Raw genomic sequence first — 24,776 nt, forward strand, 5'->3', positions numbered from 1 at the left:
CCTAAAGTCATCGGCACATAGGCACATTATCATTGTGATACTGAACTCAGGCCTTCACATTCTGTCAGATTTCAGTGTCCTAAAACAAACATGGTTTCTTTTTCAATCAATACAGTTTATCAATGAAACTCAAACTCAGTTTATTCTAGATGTTACAGATCAGGAATTGAGAAAGTAATTGACCCTACTCAAATGTGATTGATTCACTTTTGTTTCTTTTAATATACCAATGAACCAGCATTTGTAATGAAGAGAGGGGTATCAAATGTGAAGATAAATTATGACTATGTCATTATATTTTACATGGGAGTATGATCATATTATTTGTGTGTGTGTGAATATATATGTGTATTTCTTTTGTTGTTGTTAAGTTATGATTGAGGAGAAAGCAGAAATTTATTTTCTTGATGTCTCTCAAACTATACTAAACTAATGCATAAATATCAACCTGCCATAATTTTGATCTATTCTAGTATAATATAATTTAAAAATGACATAACTAATTTTTGGTTCCATTACAAAATATCAAAATTGCTAACAGCTTTTGTTTGGTAAAGACATACAATGCATTTTCACATAGAAATTTATGACCATTTTTTAAAAAGGGCACTGAAAATAAAAACATTGTACTTACTTTTTTTGTTAGTCAATCATAACTTCAGGTTGTTGTTTAGCCACATTAGTTCATGAGGCTAAAATTTATTTGTGCATTTCTGTTCTCTATTGCTCATAATTTCACTCTATATTTATGTGAAGCTTGGAAATGCATAAATCTTTCTTTTATCAACAAAAATTATGCAATTTTTATCACAAAGGATTCTGGTCATTATAAACCTAAGGAGTATTTCCTCAGGCTGCCTATACCTGAAAATTAAAAGCTATTCTGAGAGTTGGGAACTATTAAGAACTCTCTTGGGTTTAAAGAGCTTGATATTCTGACTTCCTTGGGCAAAGGTTTGCACATTAATAAGGTTGGTGTTTGTTTTATTTAGCAATAAATCCCTTTTGTGATAATCTTGGCAAAAAGCTTAAAGCATGCACCTTTGAGAATAAGAATATTCTCAGGAAAGAAGATGAAACAACTTAGAGATTGGAGAATAGGCAACAAGAATGCGATAGTGCACTATTCTACATATCATCCAAATCACTTTAAAGATCAAGGAGCTCCAATCTTCTCTTGTACTTACCTATTATATTATGAATAAATAAAATTATTTCAAAAATTAATCAGATAAAATGTATATGATATAGTGATAACTAATGTTACCATTTTAGTACAGATCCTTTCAGATTATAAATCAACAAACTTATCTAAATATTATATGCATCAATTAAAAATACATGAGCAATAATAACTAGTATAATTGGCTGAATAAGTTACAAAGATGACTCTAAATAAAAAATATATTGGAATAAAGATCAGTTGTGGGTCATAAATCAGTCCCAGGAGGATGAATGTTGTTATTGTGTGGTTCCTCATCAAGGATTCCTGCTTTCTGCCAAGTCCACATGGAATATTCAAAAACACTTGAATAGAGTGTAGTGAAGCTGAAAATGAGCCTTTAGCACTGGCAAGCAAACTAACTTGACTCTCTTGAAGGGATCATCTTGTCTATGTGACATACAGACTAAAAACACAATACAAAAGATCAATGAAACCAGGAGCTGGTTCTGTGTAAAAATAAACAAGATTGACGAACCTCTAGCCAGACTCATTAAGAAATAAAAAGAGAGGACTCAAATAAATAAAATCAGAAATGAAAGAGGTAAAGTAACAACTGACTTCACAGAAATACAAAGGATTGTAAGAAAATACTGTAAACAATTATATGCCAACAAATTGGACAACCTGGGTGAAATGGACAAATTCCTAGAAACATAAATCTTCCAAAACTCAATCAGGAAGAATCAGAAAACCTGAATATACTGATAACAACTACTGAAATTGAAGAAGTAATAGAAAAAATCCCAGCAAGCAAAAGTCTTGGACCGAATGGCTTCACAGGTGAGTTTTACCAATCATTCAAAGAAGAGTTAAAATCTACCTTCTCAGACTATTCCAAAAAATTCAAGAGGAAAGAAGATTTTCAAGCACTTTTTAAGAGGACAACATTATCCTAATTCTAAAATCAGATAAAGACACTACACAGAAAGAAAATAATAGGCCAATATCCTTGATGAACATAGATGCTAAAATCCTCAACAAAATATTAGCAAACCGAATCCAGCAATATATTAAAAGATCACATACACTATGACCAAGTGGGATTTATTCTAGGGATGTAAGGTTGGTACAATATTCACAAATCAATAAATGTGATACATGACATAAACAAAATGAAGGATAAAAATCACATGATCATATCAATAAACACAGAAAAAGCATTTGAAAAAATCCAGCACCCATTTAAGGTAAAAACCCTCAGCAAAGTGGAAACAGAGAGATCATACCTCAACATAATAAAGGCCATATATGACAAACCGATAGACAACATTATACTCAATGGACAAAAAGTAAAAGCTTTTTCCTTAATATCAGGAACAAAACAGAGATGTCTACTTTCACCACTCTTATTTAACATAGTACTGGAAGTCCTAGCCATAGCAATCAGACAAGAAAAAAAAAAATAAAAGACATCCTAATAGGAAAGGAAGAGTAAAATTGTCATTATTCACAGGTGACATGATATGGTACATAGAAAACCCTAAAGACCCTACCAAAAAACTACTAGATTTAATAAATGAATTTGGCAAAGTAGCAGCATACAAAATTAACATCAAGAAATTGACTGCATTTTTATACACCAATAATGAACTTTCAGAAAGAGAAACTAAAATAAAATCTCAGTTACCATTGCAACAAAAAATAAGGTACCTAGGAATAAAAAAAGGGGGGGATACAAACAAGTGGAAGCATATACCATGCTCATGGACAGTAAGGATTAACATCATTAAAATATCCATACTGCCCAAAGTAATCCATAGATTCAGTGCAATCCCTATTAAAATACCAATGGCATATTTCACAGATCTAGAACAAATATTCTAAAAATTTTTATGGACCCAAAAAAGGACCCTGAGTAGCCTCAGCAAACTTGAGAAAGAAGAATAAAGTTGGAGGGATCACAATACTGGATATCAAACTATACTACAAAGCCATTGTAATCAAAACAGCCTGCTACTGGCATAAGAACAGGCATAGAGATCAATGGAACAGAACAGAGACCCCAGAAATCAACCCACACCATTATGGCCAATTAATATTTGACAAAGGAGGCAAGAGCATACAATAGAGTAAAAACAGTCTTCTAAAAAATGGTGTTGGTTTGGGTGGTGGACACATAGAGCAATATACAGATCTTGTAACATAGAAACCCACACCTGAAACCTATATGTTCATATTAACCATTGTCACTTCAATAAATTTAATTTAAAAAATGGTGTTGGGAAAATGGGACATGCAAAAAAATGAAACTAGACCACCAACTTACACCATACACAAGAATAAACTCAAAATGGATAAAAGACTTAAATGTAAGTTGTGAAACCATAAAAATCCTGAAAGAAAACATAGGCAGTAAAATATCAGATGTCTCATGTATCAATATTTTTGCCAATACATCTCCTATGGCAATGGAAATAAAGAAGAAAAACAACAACAACAAATGGTACTACATCAACCTAAAAAGCTTCTGCATAAAAGAAACCATTAACAAAACAAAAAGGGAGCCCACTGTATGGGAGAACATTTTTGCTAATGACACATCTGATAAGGGGTTAATATCCAAAATATATAAAGAACTCATACTACTTAACAACAGGAAGACAAACAATCCAATTAAAAAATGGGCAGAAGACCTGAATATACACTTCTCTAAAGAGGACATATAGATGGCCAATCAACATATGAAAAAATGCTCAAAGTTACTAATCATCAGGGGGATGCAAATTAAAACTATAATAAGGTATCGCTTCACACCCACCAGAATGACTACCATCAATAAATCAATAAACAAGTGTTGATGAGGATGTGGAGAAAAGGGAACCCTACCCTAGTACACCGCTGGTGGGAATGCAGAGTGGTGCAGCCATTGTGGAAAACAGTATGGAGTTTACTAAAAAAATTAAAAATGGAACTGCCTTATGACCCAACAATCTCACTTCTGGGTATATATCCTAAGAATCCCAAAACACCAATCAAAAAGAATATATGCACCCCTGTATTCATTGTAGCATTATTTACAATAGCTAAGATCTGGCAATGACCAAGTGTCCATCACTAGATCAGTGGATAAAAAATTGTGGTTCATTTACACAATAGAATACTATGCAGATATAAAAAAGAGGGATTTCTTATCCTTTGCCACAGCATGGATGGACCTGGAGATTATTATGGTAAGTGAAATAAGCCAGTCAGAGAAAGACAAATATCACGTAAACTCATATGTGGAGTCTAATGAATGAAATAAACTGATGAACAAAATAGAACCAGAGGCATGGATGCATGGAACAGACTGATAGTTCTCAGAGGGGAGGGGGTTGGGGGGACTGGAAGAGATTAATTAAAGAATATATAGGCATATAGGCGTAGCCCATGGACACAGACAATAATGTGGGAAAGGCATGGGTAGGGTGGGGCATGGGTGGAGGGGGACAGGTTGGGGGATGGGACTCAACTGAATTACTGTCAATAAACACACACAAAAATACATATTGGAAACCTATTTATAGCTCAGTTTTAATTAAATTTAATTCCATTTTATTTTATTACCATATCAGATTTCAAAAACAAGCTCTTGCATAAATTTATAACTTGATATTTTTATTATTATTAAAAGAAATAAGGAATATAACTATTTTCATCAAATAAAACGATATATTCCTCTATTTTTATAATTTTTAAAGAAGATTCTGTATTATTGTTTTACTAAAAATATTTTTGTATTCTAGTTAAAATATTCTAGAAGAGAATTTGTTTTTCAGAAATACAATACCTGAAATGAGAAGCTTACTGGATGATATTAATACTCTTATAGATAAATGCAAAATAAAAGAACTTTTACATATAGCAATTATGTCTGATACACTGAAACAGAGAGGGAAAGATACTGAAAATATAAATAGATGTAAAGCCTGTAGGACAATATTAAGTGATCTAATGCATGTGTAATTGGAGTTGAGAACAAACAAAGACTACAGGGGCTGGAGGTGTGGGTGACAAAAATATTTGAAGAAATAAAAAATGAATTAAACTGAACAAATTTGTTGATAATAAAAAGGTCAGTAATCATCAAGAAGGAGAAATACAAAAGAAATTACACCAAGGACAGTAATAATAAAATTCCTATGAACAAGTGATAAAGAAAAACTCAAACAGCAGCTACAGGGATGGATATAAGAATGACCACAGATTCCGCTACAGAAATAATGCAAGCCAGGTGACAAGGGAAAATCAGCTTTAAAGATGAGATTCACTGAAAAGAGAGGAAAGCTCTAATTTAATCCAATTCTGAGTTAGATGTGGTGCTGACAAGAGAATACTCTAGCACGGGATTAGCCAATTTAGGGAAGAGTAATAATAATATCTAATATCCAGTCTCTGTCCTCAACTGCTAACACTGACATATGTTTTGTTTATTTAGGGATCACTTCTTTTGAAAAATTATCTTGAACCACTTGCCTGGGTTAAGTGCCTCTCTTTTGTGCCCTCTTGGAACACTGGTTTTTACTATCTTAGTATTCAGCAGGGAGTAATACTTTGTTGGGATTTAGGACTATGATTTATTTAAATTAGATCACACATTTGGCAGAATGTGTAATTAAATCCTTATAATCCAGACTTATAATCAAATTCTCAAAAAAATTTTAACCTACAACATGTGACTTGCATGTTTAACCTACTGACCTCAAATACACTTCTTTCTCACTCAATGCAATTGGTACTCTCTTTAAAAATATTATTCACAAAAATTTTCCATGTCCCTGACTGAACATGGGAGCTATGGATACAGTTTTGCTCTGGTGGAGGAGTTATCACTAAACCTTTTGCTCTTATACTATGCAATGATCCAGTGATGTTGAAAGCACCTTCTGATGACCAAAGATATAGCTCCCTTCCTCTTTCCCTCTAATTTTATAGTTTTCTCTCTCTTTTTTTAATCTTTATTGTTGAAGGTATTAAAGGTGTCCCATTCCCCCCCCCCAATTGACCCCCTCCACCTCGGTCCCACCCCCTCCCCAGGCCTTCACCCTGTCATTGTCTGTGTCCATGGGTCATGCATATATGCATAGAACTTCTTTGGTTAATCTCTTCCAACCCTCCACCCCCCTTCCCTCTGAAATATGATTGTCTGTTACATGCGTCAGTGTCTCTGGATCTATTTAGTTCATAGATTCTTTTGTTCATTAGCTTCTTGTTAAAGAAGACCCTTCAACATTTTCTGTAGTGCTGGTCTGGTGGTGATGAATTCCTTTAGCTTTTCCTTGTCTGAGAAGCTCTTTATCTGCCATTCAATTCTAAATGATAGCTTTGCTGGGTAGAGTAATCTTGGTTGTAGTTCCATGTTTTTCATCACTTTGACTATTTCTTGCCACTCCCTTCTGGCCTGCAAAGTTTCTGTTGAGAAATCAGCTGACAGTCCTATGGGTGCTTCCTTGTAGGTAACTAACTGCTTTTCTCTTGCTGCTCTTAAGATTCTCTCTTTGTCTTTAACCTTTGGCATTTTAATTATGATGTGTCTTGCTGTGAGCCTCTTTGGGTTCCTCTTGTTTGGGACCCTCTGTGTTTCCTGGACTTCGAAGTCTATTTCTTTCCCTAGGTAGAGGAAGTTTTCTGTGATTCTTTTTTTTTTTTTTTTTTTCTCTTCTGGTTGGGTGTTTTTTGTTTCTTCATGTTCCAAATTGCTGATTTGATTCTCAGTGTCCTCTACTCTACCGTTGGTTCCCTGTAAATTATTCTTCACTTTAGTTCATGTAGCATAATTTTCTCAATTATTTTTGTCATACTCTTACTAATATCCTTGAGCATCCTTATAACCATTATTCTGAACTCTGTATCTGTTAGCTTGCTTGGATCTATTTTGTTTAGTTCCTTTTCTAGACATTTTTCTTCTGTTCTTTCCTTTGTGACATGTTTCTTTGCCTCCCCATTTTGGCTGCTTCCTGGTGTTTGTTTCTATGTATTAGGTAGAGCTGCTATGTCTCCTGGAATTTGTAGAGTGGCTTTGTATTGTTGGTGTCCTATAGGGTTCAGTGGCTCAGCCTCCCCAGTCACCTGAGCTGGGCCTTCTAGGTGCTCCCCTGTGTGGGCTGTGTGCACTGTACTGTTGTAGCTGAGCCTTGGTTGCTGTTGGAATCACTGGGAGGAACTGACCCCCAGACTAATCAGCTGTGAGGACCAGCTGCAACTATAGCCAGAGAGCTGCTGTGCTGGAGACACCTCTATGGAGCAGGATTTACTTCATTGGAGCTTTGGCGTTCACCAAGTGTTCCCCTTGAGTGTGTCACTCATGGATGCCATAGGGTTGTAATTCAGTGTGGTCGAGTCTGACTACCAGGTGCACTGTCTCTGAGGCCTCCGGTGAGGTGCAAAGTCAGCCTGTGCCAGTGCCTTGCCCAGGGCCACCCAGCCTGAGCTACATAGCAAACCCTAGATGGCTGCTACTTGTGCTGGGCTTGGAGGTGTCCAGGAGAGGCCAAGCTATGAGCCAATGCAGGCTGCCGCTAGTGCCAGGCCTGGGGCCACTTATCGAGAGGTATGGGGCCCGCTGCTGCTTGTTTGAGAGATTTTAGGAAAGTCCTAATCATGCGGCTAGAGAGGCCACTTGCATAGAAAAGCCCCTGGAAATGGCCTGGATGAGCTGCAGGTGGGGAGGGGCGGGGCCAAAGGTGTGAGTCAGGTGCTGGTGATTCAAACATGGCGCCTGCCTGCCGGCTGTGTGCGGGGAGGACTCGCCAAAGGAGCCATGGCCTCTGCCAGTCCTTCTGCCTGGGAGGAAGCCGCCCCTCCACCTCTCGCCCGGATTCCAGGCAGGTTAGTTCCCCCCCCCCCCCGAGTGTCCCGGGTCCTTTCAGGCTGCTGCCCGGCGCTGGGCTCAGAGGGAGCGTCCGAGTGAGTCCGTGCGCGGGCCCTTTAGGAGGAGCTGCTGGGGCTCCCGCAGCCTCCGCAACCCTCAGCCACAGTCCCCGCTGGTTTCACAGCCCCGAGTTGTGGGGACGTCTCTTCCTGGCCCTGGAGCCCTGGGCTGGGGGCCTGCTGTGGGGCTGGGACCCCTCGCTCCTCTGGGAAACCCCCACCACCAAGATTCCCTCCCGGTTTAAACCGCGGCACCGGGTGTGGGCCCGCCGTCTTGTCTCTCCGATTCAGCCCGGATCCGCCCGTGTCTCCGCCCCTCCTCCCGGTCTCGATGCTCCTTCAATTCCCTGGTTGTGGGGCTTCTGTGCAGCCAGATCTCAGGAGGCTCTGAGGGATAGTGGTTCTGTACTTTAGTTGTAATTTTGATGTGGTTGAGGGAGGCGGCGGGTGCAGCTGTTACCCACACCACCATCTTATTTCCTCTCCTAGTTTTCTCTTTTTAAAGAATGTCATATATCTTCTCAAAACATCTCACTGAGATAGTAAAGCAGAAGTCAAGGATTTGTAATACTATTTTCATTACTAGCTGTTTCCTATTTGACCCTAACATATAACTAATCACTTACCCTTGAATACTCAAAATATTTTGTATCTGCAAATGGTATGTAAAGGGCTGTAATTTTCCTCCATCGCTTAACTAAAAGCATTCAGTGGAGGCCTTGTAGTTTCCCTTAGTTCTTTTTATTTTTACCCTACTAAAGTGAAGGCAGGAATCAGTTCCCACTTGGTGCCCAGCTTCCACTGTTCAGCCTCTAGTGCAGGGGTGGGGAATGTCAGGCCCGAGGGCCATATAGGCCTGTGAAATCATTTGGTCTGGCCCTGCCAAGGCAACTGCAGGAGGAACTAGAAATTCAATAAATCTAGGAGCTTTTTTCATAGCTAATTTTTAAGTTGATAATTTGTATGGTCCGCATATAATGTTATAAATATCCAAATGGCACTTGGCAGAAAAAAGGTTTCCCACCCCTGCTCTAACGTTTAACATCATGTTAAGGAAATGGAACTAAGTTAATTCCTGAGAGGCAGTATTTTAAGACTACAGAGAAACCAACTACAACAGTTGATACTGAGTTATAGAAATGAAATGTATCTGAAGCCTGGTTACCTCTTCTCAGCTCATCTTTTCTTAACTCATACTTACTTTTCCTCTATGGGCACACTGTTTACAGAACAGCTTTCTTTGTTGTAAAAATATTTTGTCTTTGAGTCACTTTTATTCTACATATCTATGAGCATTATCCTGCCTAGATACAGAGACCAACTTTGACAGACTAATTGCTAGCAAAGTGTAAGGGCTCCATGTCTATCTATCTTGCAGAGATGATTCATGTTACATTTACAAGTGAGTAGGGTAATAAAGTATTGGAACATTAACAAATATGTCATTATATTGAGGAAAGTGTATGTCTATGTTTGTGTACACACACATATATACCCACATCTATAATATATGTGTTTCTCTTTTTATATATATTTGTCAGGTGTGAGTAAAATATTTTTCTATTTGTTTCTTTATTGTTGAAAGTATTACAGGTGTCCCCCTTCCCCCCCCCCATTGATCCTCTCCACCCATCATCCACATCTGCCCCCCCAGGCCTTCTCCACACTATTGTCTGTGTCCATAGGTCATGTATATATGCATCTAAGTACTTTGATTAGTCTTTCTCCCCCCACTCCTCTCTCCCACTTGCCTCTGAAATTCATCTGACTGCTCCATGGTTCTATGTCTCTGGATCTATCTTGTTCATCAGTTTATTTTGTTCATTAGATTACACATCTGAGTGAGACCATGTGGTACTTGCTTGTCTTTCTCTGACTGCCTTATTTCACTTAGCATAATCCACTCCAGATCCATCCATGCTGTCCCAAAGGGCAAGAGATCCCTTTTTATAGCTGCATAGTATTCCATGCTATAAATGTACCACAGCTTTTTTATTCACTTATTTACTGATGGGCACTTGGGCTGTTTCCAGATCTTAGCTATTGTAAATTGTGCTGCTATGAACATGTGGGTGCATAAGTTCTTTCTAACTGATGTTTCATTTCTTAGGATATATTTCTAGAAGTGGGATCACTGTGTCAAATGGCAATTTCATTTTTCATTTTTTGAGGAAACTCCATACTGTTTTTCATAGTGGCTGCACCACTCTGCATTTCCACCAGCAGTGTGCTAGGGTTTCCTTTTCTCCACACCCTCGCCAGCACCTGTCATTTAATGACTTGTTGATGGCAGCCATTCTGACAGGTGTGAGGTACTATCTCATTGTTGTTTTAATTTGCATCTCTCTGATGATTAGTGAGTTAGAGCATTTTTTAAAATATGTCTCTTGGCCATCTGTATTTCCATTTTGGAGAAGTGTCTATTTCGGTCCTTTGCCCATTTTAAAAATTGGATTGTTTGTCTTTTTGTTAAGTTTTATGAGTTCCTTATATATTTTGGAGATTAACCCTTTATCAGATGTGTCATTGGCAAATATGTTCTCCCATACAATAGGCTACCTTTTGGTTTTGTTGATGGTTCCTTTCCCTGTGCAGAAGCCTTTTATTTGGATGTAGTCCCACTTATTTATTCTCTCCTTTGTTTCCTTGTTCTAGGAGATGTATCAGCAAACGTTGCTATGAGAGATGTCTGAGATATTGCTGCCTACATTTTCTTCAGGATTTTTATGGTTTCATGACTTACATTTAAGTCTTTTATCCATTTTTAGTTTATTCTAATGTATGGTGTGAGTTGGTGGTCTAGCTTCATTTTTTTTGCATGTACCTGTCCAATTTTCCCAGCACCATTTGTTGAAGAGACTATCTTTACTCTGTTGTATACTCTGGCCTCCTTTGTCAAATATTAATTGAGCATAAAGGCTTGGTTTGATTACTGGGTTCTCTGTTCCATACCTCTGATCTATATGTCTATTCTTGTGCCAGTACCAGGCTGCTTTGATTACAGTGGCTTTGTAGTATAACTTGATATCTGGTATTGTGATTCCCTCCAACTTTGTTCTTTTTTTTCAAGATTGCTGTGGCTATTTGGGGTCTTTTTTGGTCCCATATAAATTTTTGGAGTGTTTGTTCTAGATCTGTGAAGTATGCCTTTGGTATTTTAACAGGGATTGCATTGAATTTATAGATTGCTTTGGGTATTATGGATATTTTTATGATGTTAATTCTACCAATCCATGAACACAGTATATTCTTCCACTTGTTTATATCTTCCTCTATTTCTTTTTTCAACATCCTGTAGTTTTCCGAGTATAGATCTTTTACCTCCTTGGTTAGGTTTATTCCTAAGTATCTTAATTTTTTTGTTGCAATGGTAAATGGGGTTGCTTTTTTAGTTTCCCTTTCTGTGAGTACACTATTGGTGTATAAGAATGCCGTCAACTTCTGGGTGTTAATTTTGTATCTGGCTACATTGCCGAATTCATTTATTAAATCTAATAGTTTTTTGGTGGAGTCTTCAGGGTTTTCTATGTACAATATCATGTCATCTGCAAATAATGACAGTTTTACCATCTGTTTTCCAATTTGAATGCCTTTTATTGTTTCTTCTTATCTGATTGCTGTGGCAAGGACGTCCAGTACTATGTTGAATATATGTGGTGAAAGTGAACATCCCTGTCTTGTTTCTGTTCTTAGGGGAACTGCTTTAGTTTTTGCCCACTTAGTATGATGTTGGCTGTAGGTTTGTCATATATGTTGAGGTGTGATCCCTCTATTTCCACTTTGCTGAGAGTTTTTGTCAAAAATGGGTGTTGGATTTTGTAGAATGCTTTTCTGCATTTATTGATACAATCATGTGATTTTTTGTCTTTCAATTTGTTATGAGACCAACTTTGACAAACTAATGGATAGCAAAGTGTAAGGGCTTGATGTCTATTTTGCAAAGATGATTCTTGTTAAATTTACAAGTGAGTAGGGTAAGAAACTGTTGGAATGTTAACAAATACATCATTATAGTGAGGAAAGTGTATGTCTATGTTTGTGTACATACACATATATACCCACACCTCCAATATATGTATTTCTCTCTTTATATATATTTGTCAGGTGTGAGTAACATTTTGACAAAGGTTGCTTATAGATGTTCAAAAAATCATGCTACACTGAGATAACTTTAATTTTACTAATGTATAAGCAGGCATCTATTAATTTTAACATATATTTCGTTACTTAAAAATTACTTGCTTCGATTATAAGGAATTTTTAAACAAAATATCACATCACCATAGTTTTCAGAAGCAAGCATCATTCTATAATTATATGTTGATAATAAACAGCAAAGATAAAATACTCTTCCGACAATCATAGCCTCAGATAGTAGTTTAATCTCAAAATTCCTCAAGGTGACAAAAGCTGACCAGAAATGTATTAGTCGAGATAGGCAGGTGCGCTGCCAATCATTTATTTTTTTGGAACCCTTACAATCATAGGCAAGATTTCTCTGAGATTTCTATTTCTAAAATTTTAGAGATTTTATCAACAAGATCTTGATCACACTTTAAATCTAAGCAATATTTCCTTGTACTTTCAAGCTAAACAAACAAACAAATGAACAATCCAATTAAAAAATGGGCAGACGACCTGAACAGACACTTCTCCCAAGAAGACATACAAATGGCCAACAGGTATATAAAAATATGCTCAACTTTACTAGCTATTAGAGAAATGCAAATCCAAACTACAATGCAATAACACCTCACACCTGTTAGAGTGGCTATTATCAACAAGACAAGCAATAACAAGGGTTGGAGAGGTTGTGGAGAAAAAGGAGCCTTTATTCACTGCCAGTGGCAATGTAAACTGGTACAGCCACTATGGAAAAACAGTATGGCATTTTCTAAAAAAATTAAGACTAAAGTTATTGCATGACTCAGCAATCCCTCTTCTGGGTATCTACCCCCAAAACTTGAAAACATTTATTCACAAAGATATATGCACCACTATGTTTATTGCCGCATTAGTCACAGTGGCCAAGACATAGAAACAACCGAAGCAGCCTTCCATAGATGATTGGATAAAGAAAATGTGGTACAGCCCGGCCGGGCGTGGCTCAGCTGTTGAGCGTCGACCTGGGATCCAGGTGATCGGGGTTCGATTCCTGGTCAGGGCACACGCCCGGTTGCGGGCTCGATCAATGACTCTCATCATTGATGTTTCTATATCTCTCTCTCCATCTCCTTTCCTCTCTCTGAAATCAATAAAGATATATTTAAAAAAAAAGAAAAAAGAAAAAAAAAGATGTGGTACATATATACAATGGAATACTACTCAGCCGTAAGAAAAGATGAAATACAGCCATTTGCAACAACATGGATGGACCTTGAGAATAACATGCTAAGCAAAATAAGTCAGACAGATAAAGTCAAGTACCATAAGATTTCACTCATATGTGGGATATAAAACTGAAAGCAACAAATGAACAAATATGACAAACAAACAAAAACTTGTAGACACAGACAACAGTTTGGCGGTTACTGGAGGGAAGGAGGTGGGGGAGTAATAAAGGGACAAATATATGGTGGTGGAAGATGATTTGGCTTTGGGTGGTGGGCACACACTGCAATATTAGGTCACGTATTACAAAAATGTACACTTGAAGCCTATACAGTCTTATTAATCACTGTCACCCCAATAAATTTAACTAAAGAAAAAGAAAAAAGCTATATTGTGTAGGACCTCTTTCTGGTTTTCAGAGAACTTGAAGATATGATTCCTTTGGCACACTAGCACATTTAAAAAAGTGTACCCAATCTATAACTACATAAATAAACACTCATGTCCTTGGTGACTCTGACTCAAAGTCACTAAGAAATCTAGTGTGCAATTAACTTTGGGGGAAAGAAATGCTCCTAAAAGCAGCAGTGGGGACTGTGTTCTCAGAGACAGAAGTAGACATGAGAATCAGAAACGGGGGGGGGGGGGGGGGGGGGGGAGAAATACACATCCTCATAGATCCTTTTAAATTAATAGGGAACAAGTTTCCTTATTTATTAATTTTTATGAATACTTCATTTTAATTGTAAAAAATAAATCTGATAATGAAGAAAATCATGTAAAATCCCATGTAGTAGAGAGATAGCTATTGCTGATATTTTCAATATGCACATCCACACATTTTGTAAATCCATGTGCATATTTATTAAGCACATTTAAAATATGGGAGCAATTTATGAAAGTAAAACATAAAGTTCTATATTTTAGACTTATAAACACAGGGAACTAAATATCACTTTAATAATTAAGATAATTTTAGCATAAAAATTCCTGTTTATAAGTCTTAATTTGTGATTGCTTTATTACTTTTTAAAACAATATTTTTGCATATTTTTAAAACTCTTTATAAAATGGCCACAAGATATTTATTTGAAGTTATGTATTTGACAGACCTCCAGAAAAACACTCTTTTACAGAATAATATGAAAAAATATTATTTATTAGAATGCCACCAAAGAGTTAATGGTGAAATATAAATTGTTGGGGGTGTGAGAAAACTACTTTAGCTCCATGTACACATCTCTAGATTTATTAAATTTATCCTAGCCTGTAAGAATTAAAATGCAGTGGGTATTGTGATATAAAATGGCAAATTTTTGTTTATGGGGGTAAATTTACTCCCTCAGTTAAGCTTATGGAATCTGAAAGAGACTGATTGAGAGGCCCACATTTTCTGCACAAACCTTTGTGGGGTGTCCTGAATACACTTCTTCTGATAAAATTACATACTTTACTACTACCAGTGTACATAAAGGGTCAAGAAAAACAAAATATTACATAGCCATGTTTTTCTCATAATGTTCTCAATGAAATAGATTCATTGAAAAATGGAAATGGTAATTTAAACCCTGGTTATTTTAAATAAGTGGTTGAAAAATATTAAATAGCTAAAGTTTTATTTAGCTAATTCCTTCCTCACAATGAATATGAGAGGAAGTAACAGAGGAACTTCACTGGAAAGGTTTATAAGACCAGGAGACTTAAAGAGGGGTGGGTAGTATTACAGCTTTGTGTATATTATTTTTAATACTATTTTTCCTCATATGATTGTCCTGGGCCAGATTTGAATTCATGGCTGTCTGAGGAGGAGTAGGCCAATAGTCAAGGCATAGTGTCTACACCATTACATTTAACAGCATGTATTCATAACAATACTTGAGGGTGGGTCATAATTGTACCCCTGTAGCCAAATTAGAGCTAACTCTGAATATAGCTCCCTTAGTAAGTGGCAGGGAGAGTTCTGTGATACTTTACCTGTCAAATCTGATGACAACTGACTGGAGGTGGAGCAGAGGAGAAGATTTATCAAACTTGCTGTGACAGCCTGTCCTTTGGGTGAAGACTATATCTGAGATGGCAGATCAAGCTCATTCATTATCAACATGAAGCTTACAAAGTCACTGAAACATGGACATCTGGCCAGTAGGTGGGGAAAAGGGGTGGTGGATTACATACGGAATATTTGTATAAGCAGATCTAGAAACTGTGCACGTCACTTCCACACCCATTCTGTTAGCTATAGCATAAGCTATAGTCACACCTTATGCTGTAGCAATATGGCAGAAAAATGTAGTCTACTGTGTTTCCAGGGATAGCAACCAAAATGTTTCACAAAAATAGCAATTTCTGCCAGATAGTATGAGTAAACACCTTAGAATTTAGTTTCAATGGAGAGTTAAAAATTGAACAGTCAGGGTTCACAGTAAGCAAGTCTAAAAACAAAGTGATAGGTCGGTATGGCCGGAGAATGAATCATGTAGAGACAAGTAGTGTTAGAAGCTTCAGTCTTTCTGCCCCGTTCATCCTTCCTCTTAACTGGATTCACTGAGTCCTTCCTTTACACCTTTGAGAGGAGTGCAACTTTTTTAATTGAGTCACGGAAAGCTTGCTTCACTTGCTTGTTTCTCAGTGTGTAAATAAAGGGATTTAGCATCGGTGAAATGGAAGTAATAAGGAGTGAGATCCCTTTATTCATAGCCACCTCATCCTTGGCTGAAGGTTTGACATAAATGAAGATGCAGCTGCCATAAGTAATGGAAACCACAATCATGTGGGAAGAACACGTGGAAAAGGCTTTTTTCCTTTGCTGGGCAGAGGGAAACCTTAGAATAGTCCTGATGATAAAAATGTAGGAAAGAGCCACACACATGAGGGTGATGATGAATGTCAACACGGCACATGCTATAATCATCTGTTCTATCAACCATGTGTCTGAGCAAGAGATCTTCAGCATAGGAGATGCATCGCAGCAAAAATGATCAATGACGTTCGAATCACAGAATTCCAGGCCCAAGCCCAGACTGATGGGTGGGAGAATGATGATCAGCGCTGCTACCCAGCAGAAGATGATGAAGCTCTTGCAGACCCTGCTGTTCATGATGGTGGCGTAGTGCAGGGGTTTGCAGATGGCCACGTAGCGGTCATAGGACATAACCGCCAGCAGAAAAAATTCTGTTACTGCGAAGAGATCTATAAACAAGAGTTGACTAACACAAGCGTTATAGGTAATGGACTTGTCCCCAGATAATATGCTATATAAGAATCTGGGAACACAAGCAGTTGTGAAAGAAATTTCTAAGAAGGAGAAATTTTGAAGGAAAAGATACATAGGTGTTTTAAGGTGGGAATCCATCAGAGTGAGGGCGATGATGGTTAGGTTTCCAGATATACTCAACATGTAGGAAAGAAATAGAAAGATAAAAAGCAGAGTTTTCAGTGGAGTGTCATCGGTCAGTCCCAGCAAGATGAAGGTCGTTAGTGCAGTTTGGTTTTTCATCCTTGATTATTGCCTTTCCCCCATTCTGCTTGAAACAATAAGGAAGACTGGGCATCTTCTAACCTCAAGAGTAGTAAATATGAGCGTGAGCCCTATACGATTGGTCAGTGGGGAAGCAAGCACATAACACATGCCAATGTTTGATCACCTCTTTGCGTCACACGAACTGTTCATATTTATATCACTTATTCACACTCTTGTTTCTAATTACAATTTAGTTGTAATTGGTGTCAGCTCAACATATTACCTTAAACACATCATTGAAAAAATAAGTCCTAAAAGTTGCTTTTGGATCTACTATTTTTTCTTCCCTCTACTTCCTAACTCCAGACATGGTTCTAGCAGAAAAATCCCTTAAAAAAACTAACAATAGTCTTTGTTAAGAAAATCCTTGCATTAAAGTTTACACGTGTATTAGCTATTAAACTGACAATGAGTACTTATCACATAGTTTATTCTCTTTCAGCTTATCCGGTCCAGCTTGTCTGAGGTGTGTTTAAAACATTTTTACTGGATACATGTTCTTAAAGATTCGTTTAAATGTATTACAGTCCAAACTTTTTGAGGTTTCCTCACAGAAAATTTATTTCAAATATATGTATTTTATATAATTAATATTATCCTTGGGCATATTTTACTTTTACTGTTGGAATATTTCTGTCATACATTTTTATGCTTTTTAGGATATCCTAGTGCTACAAAAAAATTTTTCCTCAGCTTGCAAGCAAAAATCTGGAATTGTATACTCTGGTTAATTAATTTCCCTTTAAATTGCTTTGACAGTGAAAACCCTAATGCTCTTTAACTAGCTGCTATAGTTTCATAATCTCTAGATCTTGAGAGCTCTTTTCCATCAAAGGGTTCTAGTTAAGACCAAATTTTTGATATTAAATTTTTTTCTTATTTATGTTTTCCTATTATCTCTTTTAAAACACATTGACAATGACATATTTCCATTCCTTGTATGTATTGTATATATTTAATTCAAAATTTATGACAGATAAGTAAGGGAACATTTGGAGTATGTTTATAGAGCTGAAGAGCAGTATGCTGACTTTATAAAGTTTTTGGTCACTCTTGTTTCAGCTCAAAAAACACTCTACCACCCATTATAAATGACATTTAGCAATATCAGGTTTAACAACGTTTAGCAATTTCTCAAATATACTTCCACATTCTCACTTAAATTTCATCTACTTGATAATTGTCTTCTTTGTCTTATTAACCACTTATACATCAACAAATGTGGTTTTGGCATCATTTAAACTACTCTAGCCAAGGTCATCACTATCCTCCCTCTTGTTTCAATCATTAAACAAAATTCAGACTTCATTTAACTCAAGTTCTCTTTTGCATATAAACTCTGAACGTATGGAAGTCTTTACAGCTTAATTTCTACCATCTCACATTATCCTGAATTTCTTCCTATCACTGTCTATTTTTTCCATTCTCCTTCATAGCTCCTTTTCCTTTTCTAATCCCTAGGGTTGTTGGTGCACCTGAAATCTCTTTTCTAGGCAGTAGCCTCTTTCACTCTGCTCTCTCTTTAGGAGGTTCTATTAAATAAGGTGACTTCAAATAGGCTGATGATTCCTAAATTTATATCTGCAGGGAAATTACATGTTGTATTCTGAATTCAACATTCACCTTATTCTTGGACATCTAGATGAAACTTAGAGGGTTTGAATTTACACATTTCTTTTTTCTGAGTCCTTGAGCAACTTGATTAATTTATTTTGTGTGTGGGGGGGGCAAAATTGAGATAAAATAATATGTACATCTTAGGGTTATACTGAAATATTTAGATAATATAGATTAAATGTCTACAGCTGCATCTGGAATGAGGTGATCGTTCATCACTATTCATTGTATTGGGCATTCCTATTTTGTTGTCTTATGATTTCCTACTTGAGAAGTGCACATCTCAAGATTTTTAATGTGGCATTCATGCTTATATTTCCTTCCTTGTCGATACTAAGTTCTTATATAAAACCATTCTTTATTGTTCTCTTTTCTTTACTCCCCTTTTCAGTTTATCACCAGGTCTTGCCATTTCTGCTGTCTTTTTAATTTGTTCCTTATATTCTCTCACTCACAACATTACGTTTACTTTTGGTGTCTTTATCTCAAAGCTGAAATATTGCAAAAGCATGCCAACTATGATTAACTATGATCTTTGCTTTTCCCATTCAGTCTTTTAAACTCAATGCAATCAGAATCATTTTTCTAAAGCCCAGATGTGGTTAATTCTTCCCTATGTGTTGTGGAAAATATTTTTGAGCTGTATTAACTGACATTCATCCCATACTATGTATTTCCTTGAAACTCTTGATCTATCTCTCAGTTAAATGGAATTTAATTCATTTTGGCTTTAGGTAAGAATTGAGAAGAGGAGAAAAATAAATACATTCATGGGTTTTGAGTTTCAAATACGTCAAGCATTTAGATTAATGAAATATTTTCAGACAATAAATTTGGAGTAATAAGAACAAAGTTTCTCATCCTTAGAGAATTTATAAAATTTCTTTATCAGGAGATAAGTTAGGGGATAGGTTAGAGGATTTAGTGGTTCTGAATAAGATCTCTATGTTTGGGAACCTTTGCTACCTTCCACTGATATGGAGCCAGAATAGCAGACAGGTAGAAACATAAGATAGATTTCTGCAGTTTCCTCTCCTTGTAGAGATCTAAGGAGAACAATAATAAATAAGTTGCTCCTTGAACATAGGCCAAACAAGCCTTAGAAAGTCACATAGTTTTCCCATTCTAAAGAATTGGTATGGCCCGGCCAGGCGTGGCTCAGCGGTTGAGCGTCCACCTAGGATCCAGGAGATTGGGGTTCGATTCCTGGTCAGGGCACATGCCCGGGTTGCGGGCTGCAGCCGATGAATGACTCTCTCATCATTGATGTTTCTATCTCTCTCTCTCCCTCTCCCTTCCTCTCTCTGAAATCAATAAAGATATATTAAAAAAAAAAAAAAAGAATTGGTATAGAATTAGCAGAAGGGTATCCTCAGGTCTAGTGTGACATGAAACTAAAGAAAAACCTTAGGTACTTGACAAATTTTCTTGTACTGCAATTTGCCACAGGACTAGAAGTGTCTTATACCTTATACAGAGAACTACTAGACCTTAAGAGTAATATGGGCAAGGGAAACAAAAGATCCACAGCAGTGATGCACAGGAATAGATGTTTGAGGACCAAAAGAGATGATGACATCTTTACTTCTTTTTTCAAAAAAATGTTTTTATTGATTTCAGAGAGAGGAAGGGAGAGGGAGAGAGAGATAGAAACATCAATGATGAGAGAGAATCATCGATTGGCTGCCTCCTGCACACCCCCAACTGGGAATTGAGCCTGAAACCCAGGTATGTGCCCTGACCGGGAATTGAACCTTGATTTCTTGGTTCGTGGGCCCACGCTCAACCACTGAGCCACGTTGGCAGGGCACATCTTTACTTCTTAACACACTGGAACAACGTAAGTGTTCCAGAATTAAGATGAACCTGGGTAGTGGGAGGCAGCACAGATATATGGACATGATTCACTAGAATGAGGTGGTGGAGTTGGGTAGAGAGGGAAGACACTGGTATAAATAAATAAGTAAGTAAATAAATAAATAAAATTTTTTTCAGAGTATAAATGGAGTTTTATAAATTAAACATTAATTTTAATTGTTTCAATCACTCTTATTTTGCTCTCATTATAAAATTTAACCTTCTTAGTTAACACATGGAGATCTTTCTAGTATTGCCAGTATCAGTTTAAACAATTTACCTCATTTCTTTTTCTGTCCTACCAGGGTGCTTTCACTGGCTGCTCGCAGGAGAGAGCCTGCCATGGTGATTAAGGGGCAGGCTACAGGGTCAGGCTGCTGGCATCATCCCCATTCGATTTGCTTCACTAGACTTATCTACTAGCAGTTCCCATTAAAAGCGATGCTTAAAATTACCTGCGGAAATTCTCATATGCTTGTCTTTTTGTCCTTAATGATCTCTACACTTGCAGTCTCTAACCTCCCTAACCCCCCCCTTTCTTTGAGAGAGAGAGAGAGAGAGAAACATTGATGTGATCGAGACACATCTATTGGTAGCTTCCTGCATGTGACTCCACCGGGCCGGGGATGGAGCCTGCAACCAAGGTACTTGCCCTTGGCCAGAATCCAGCCTGGGACCCTTCAGTCCACAGGCCGAAGTTCTAACCACTGAGCAAAACCTGCTAGAGCTCCCTATCCCTTTTTAAAGTTTTGGTTTAGGTATGAATTCCTCCAGGAGTCTATCTATAACTTTTTAAGATAGAGGTAGCTTTTCCTCTTACTATTCCCATTGTAGCCTCTGATTATTTTTATTATTGCTCTTGTGACTACATTGTCAAGCAGTGTTGACAAATTTTATTTTGACATTATTATGTCCAAAACAGCAAGCTTATCTCCAGGGGTGTAGTGTGTTCCTTAAACATTTGTGGAAATAAAGAATGACTATCACATTTACCTTATTTCTTTAAAATGTGTTTTAAAGGTATTTGCTTTGAAATGATTCAGCAGGTCTTTAAAATGACCTTTAGAGAATGTTTATTTAAATTTTTATTTAAGCTGATTGGTAAAAATGGACTGGTTTTGAAAAGACTGCCTTTAATATTATGTAGGCACTACTGACTATTGCTTTCATGTGGACTGATGCCTAGTAAGAGAAAGTATACTCCCTGTGTTTTTTACACAGTCTCTGGAATAGACTGGGGTGTTCTCATTTCCCTTTTGGGTTCAGTTACCTCCATAATATTTAGTCCATGGAATTACTGTGACTGTTGATTGAGATACTTCATGCGGAGTGCCTGACAGAGAGTAAGTTAAAGCCATTGCCGCTCCTTTCTCTCCTTTCTCCTCCTCTCCCCTCTCTCTAACTTGCTGTGATACTCATGCTAAGGCATGAGGGCACTAATCAGCGACCACTACAGCTACTGTATTTTCTTTCCTACATTCTTAATAAAGCTTGTGAATTTTGGTACCTCTGATAACCTGTCCAGTGTCCTCTGAAAACACACTAAGGGCAGAGTTCAGAGACTGCAATTTTGGACGTGAGGCAATAGGTACTTCATATTTCTTTCTCAACCATCATTAAGTAATTAATTACATGGACAGCAATTTCCTTTTGTAAATAAAGTCTATGTCTTTTGTTTTCTCTCCATTCTAAGTAAGAAAATAATTTCCCATGAAAAATTTAATTAGGTATATGAATGGTTTCACTTATTTCTAGCAATCTCTACCCCACAAGAAAGCTACAGGTGTGTTTTCCTAAGGTCTGGTGAATCGAGGCATGTTGTTTCTATCAAGACAGTAACAAATAACAGCATTAGACTACTCTAGACAGATAACTACCTATGGGTTATAGGCATCCCTGCAGAAAAGGAGCACTAATTTAGGCTCAGCAGGAGAAATAATTAGCTGATAATCAGGTACTTTTTTTAGATAGAGTCACTTAGGAATTGACCCTTTTGAACCAAACTGAGAAAATTCTTAAACCCTAAATATTTCACTGTGGCATTTTATCTCAGAGCATTGTTCCAGGTTCCCAAACTCTCCTCCCTTTCCAATCACTAATATTTACCTTCTGTGATACTGAAATGTAAGTGAATGTTCTGGTAAACACTTTCATTCAAGTGAATTTTCTATTTAGTATATTTAAAAAAAATATTTGCAATTATAATGAGCTCATTTGTCACTAATAATGACATTGCTGATAATCTGGAATTCTAATGGAGGATATTATAGTTACATCTTGATATATATATATATATATATATATACATCTTGGTAATAGTGACATTGTAGGGCAGGCCACTTCTGTTTGTCCCTCCTGTTCCTATGAATATTCATGAGTTCATTCAGAACATATTTATTGAGAACCTAGGATATGACAGGTAGTGCTATAGAAATTGAGGATAAAAAGAGTGAACAGGTCCTGCCCATCTCTAGCGATGCATGTAATAAATATTTCAAATGAGCCCAATCCCTTTAGATTTCATTTTTATAATACAAATAATAGAAATAACTATTTTCTTTTTCAGAGATGCCCAATATTGCCATCTCTGATTTTTAAATAGATTAGTATTATATATTTTTCAGACACTAAGGAACTAGAACATTGAATGAAGAAAGAAACTGAAATTACCAAAAAAGAACATACTTACTCCTATGGAGGGTAATCATGGCTTGAGTTGACTGTGTAATCCTGATAGTCCCAAAGGTGAAACTGGACGTGTATGTGAGGTCAAGTAATGTGCACAAATGCTCCTCTCATGAAGACATATACATTCATGGATTTTTTTTTCCCCCAGTAGAGAGTGCCAAAAGGCTCTCACTGAAGATTCTACTTCACTTTAAACCTAGGAAACAATTTTTTTATATCTGAAAGCTGAAATAAAGAGTCATTTACTTTAAATGTCTGAGCGATGTAAGGTGATTTTTAAAGAATATTTTGAAAAAGATGATTTCTGATTTCTCTGGGAAAAGATCTTTACACAGTGAAGGAAGATTAAGATGACTTTCATTATCTCAGACTCTTTCGGATGTATAGGGGCCCTCTGTGTGGATAAGTAAAGGGTCCTTTGTGACTAGGTTCAAACACAACTGATGAATCTAATATGCACTGAATTTTGGCAAAATACCTAGAGGTGGCAGTGGGAATAGTGTCCTGGGAGACAATAACATGCAACAATTTTATTAGACACATTCTAAGTGCAAAACAATAATTGTATGATGAAAAGATATTTCTGGCTACTCTTCAACCCAGATAAAGTGTTAACAAAAGACAACAAAATTGCTTTGTCTGTGTTTTCTATGAAAAAAAAACCAAAACACTTGAAAGTAATTAGACACAATTTCTAAGCCAAAAACTGTAATACTTTTCCATGGTAAAAATATATGTTTGCATCATTTTTTTTTTTTTTGGTATTGTACTCTTTTTATGTATAAGCCATTATTTAATAAAGCTTCCCATGTTTCACTATTATAAATTACATATTAAAAATCTTAAATATATAAGCATAATATATTTAATTATTTTAAAATAATGCATTAATAAGTGTTTTGTTTAATGATTTTTTTTCTGTTTAAATTATCAGAAGAGGAATTTCTGATGCAAAGCCCACTTACATGTTAGAATTTTAAAGCGTATTATAACATTTTGCTTCTAATGTGTAACACCACAATATATACACACAGTGTTTGGGTCTTTCTGTGTTACTGTTGGGATTGTGGGATCTGAAGGAATACCACCCTTATTCCTTGCTTGAGTTTTGAGTCAACAAGAGAGAAAAAGAGGCAAGTAAATGGAGATTAAAATAGCAGTTTTATTATAGACAGAAGAATTAAAAACAAAGCTTTGAGCATCTTGATAAGAAACTCCTGAGTTAGTCATATCTCTCAGATAGACAGTGTTAGAAACCCAAATCTACCCCACCATTTGGGGCAGACCTGTTTATTGTATGACTTTGAACATCCTGCCATCTATCTGTAGGAAAAAACAGGAGAGGGAATAGGAATAACACCTACCCATATCCTAGTTCAAAATCCACCTGCTGAGTAAGTCTCTTGTCAATCCCAGGGGAAAGATACATAGGAGAGTGGCTAGGAGATTGCACAAATAAATTATTCATAAAAAAACCTCCAAATTTTAGAAATAAATAAGAAGAACGTCTGTCTTTACAATATTATTTAACAGGGCCATCCAATAATTATTTAATTATACAGGAAAATGCACAAGCATTTGACTTGGCTGTGTACTCTTTGCTTAAACTCCAGACACTGTGAAGTGACACATTAGCTATAGATTTCTGTTCAGAAGAAAACATATCCTAAAAATCATAGTTTTATGGCA

General features: G+C 36.6%; 1 protein-coding gene across 1 annotated transcript; it reads right to left on the bottom strand.

Moving 5' to 3' along the window:
- Nucleotides 1-15,962: 15,962 nt before the first annotated feature.
- Nucleotides 15,963-16,901, bottom strand: LOC308552541 (olfactory receptor 6C2-like; the record flags this gene model as incomplete). The annotated part of the gene is made up of 1 exon (XM_081127774.1): nucleotides 15,963-16,901. The coding sequence occupies one exon, from the start codon at nucleotides 16,899-16,901 to the stop codon at nucleotides 15,963-15,965; it is 939 nt and encodes a 312-aa protein (XP_080983900.1).
- Nucleotides 16,902-24,776: the final 7,875 nt, after the last annotated feature.

The sequence above is a fragment of the Miniopterus schreibersii genome, assembly GCF_964146895.1.
Source record: "Miniopterus schreibersii genome assembly, chromosome: 2".
NCBI lineage: Eukaryota > Metazoa > Chordata > Mammalia > Chiroptera > Miniopteridae > Miniopterus > Miniopterus schreibersii.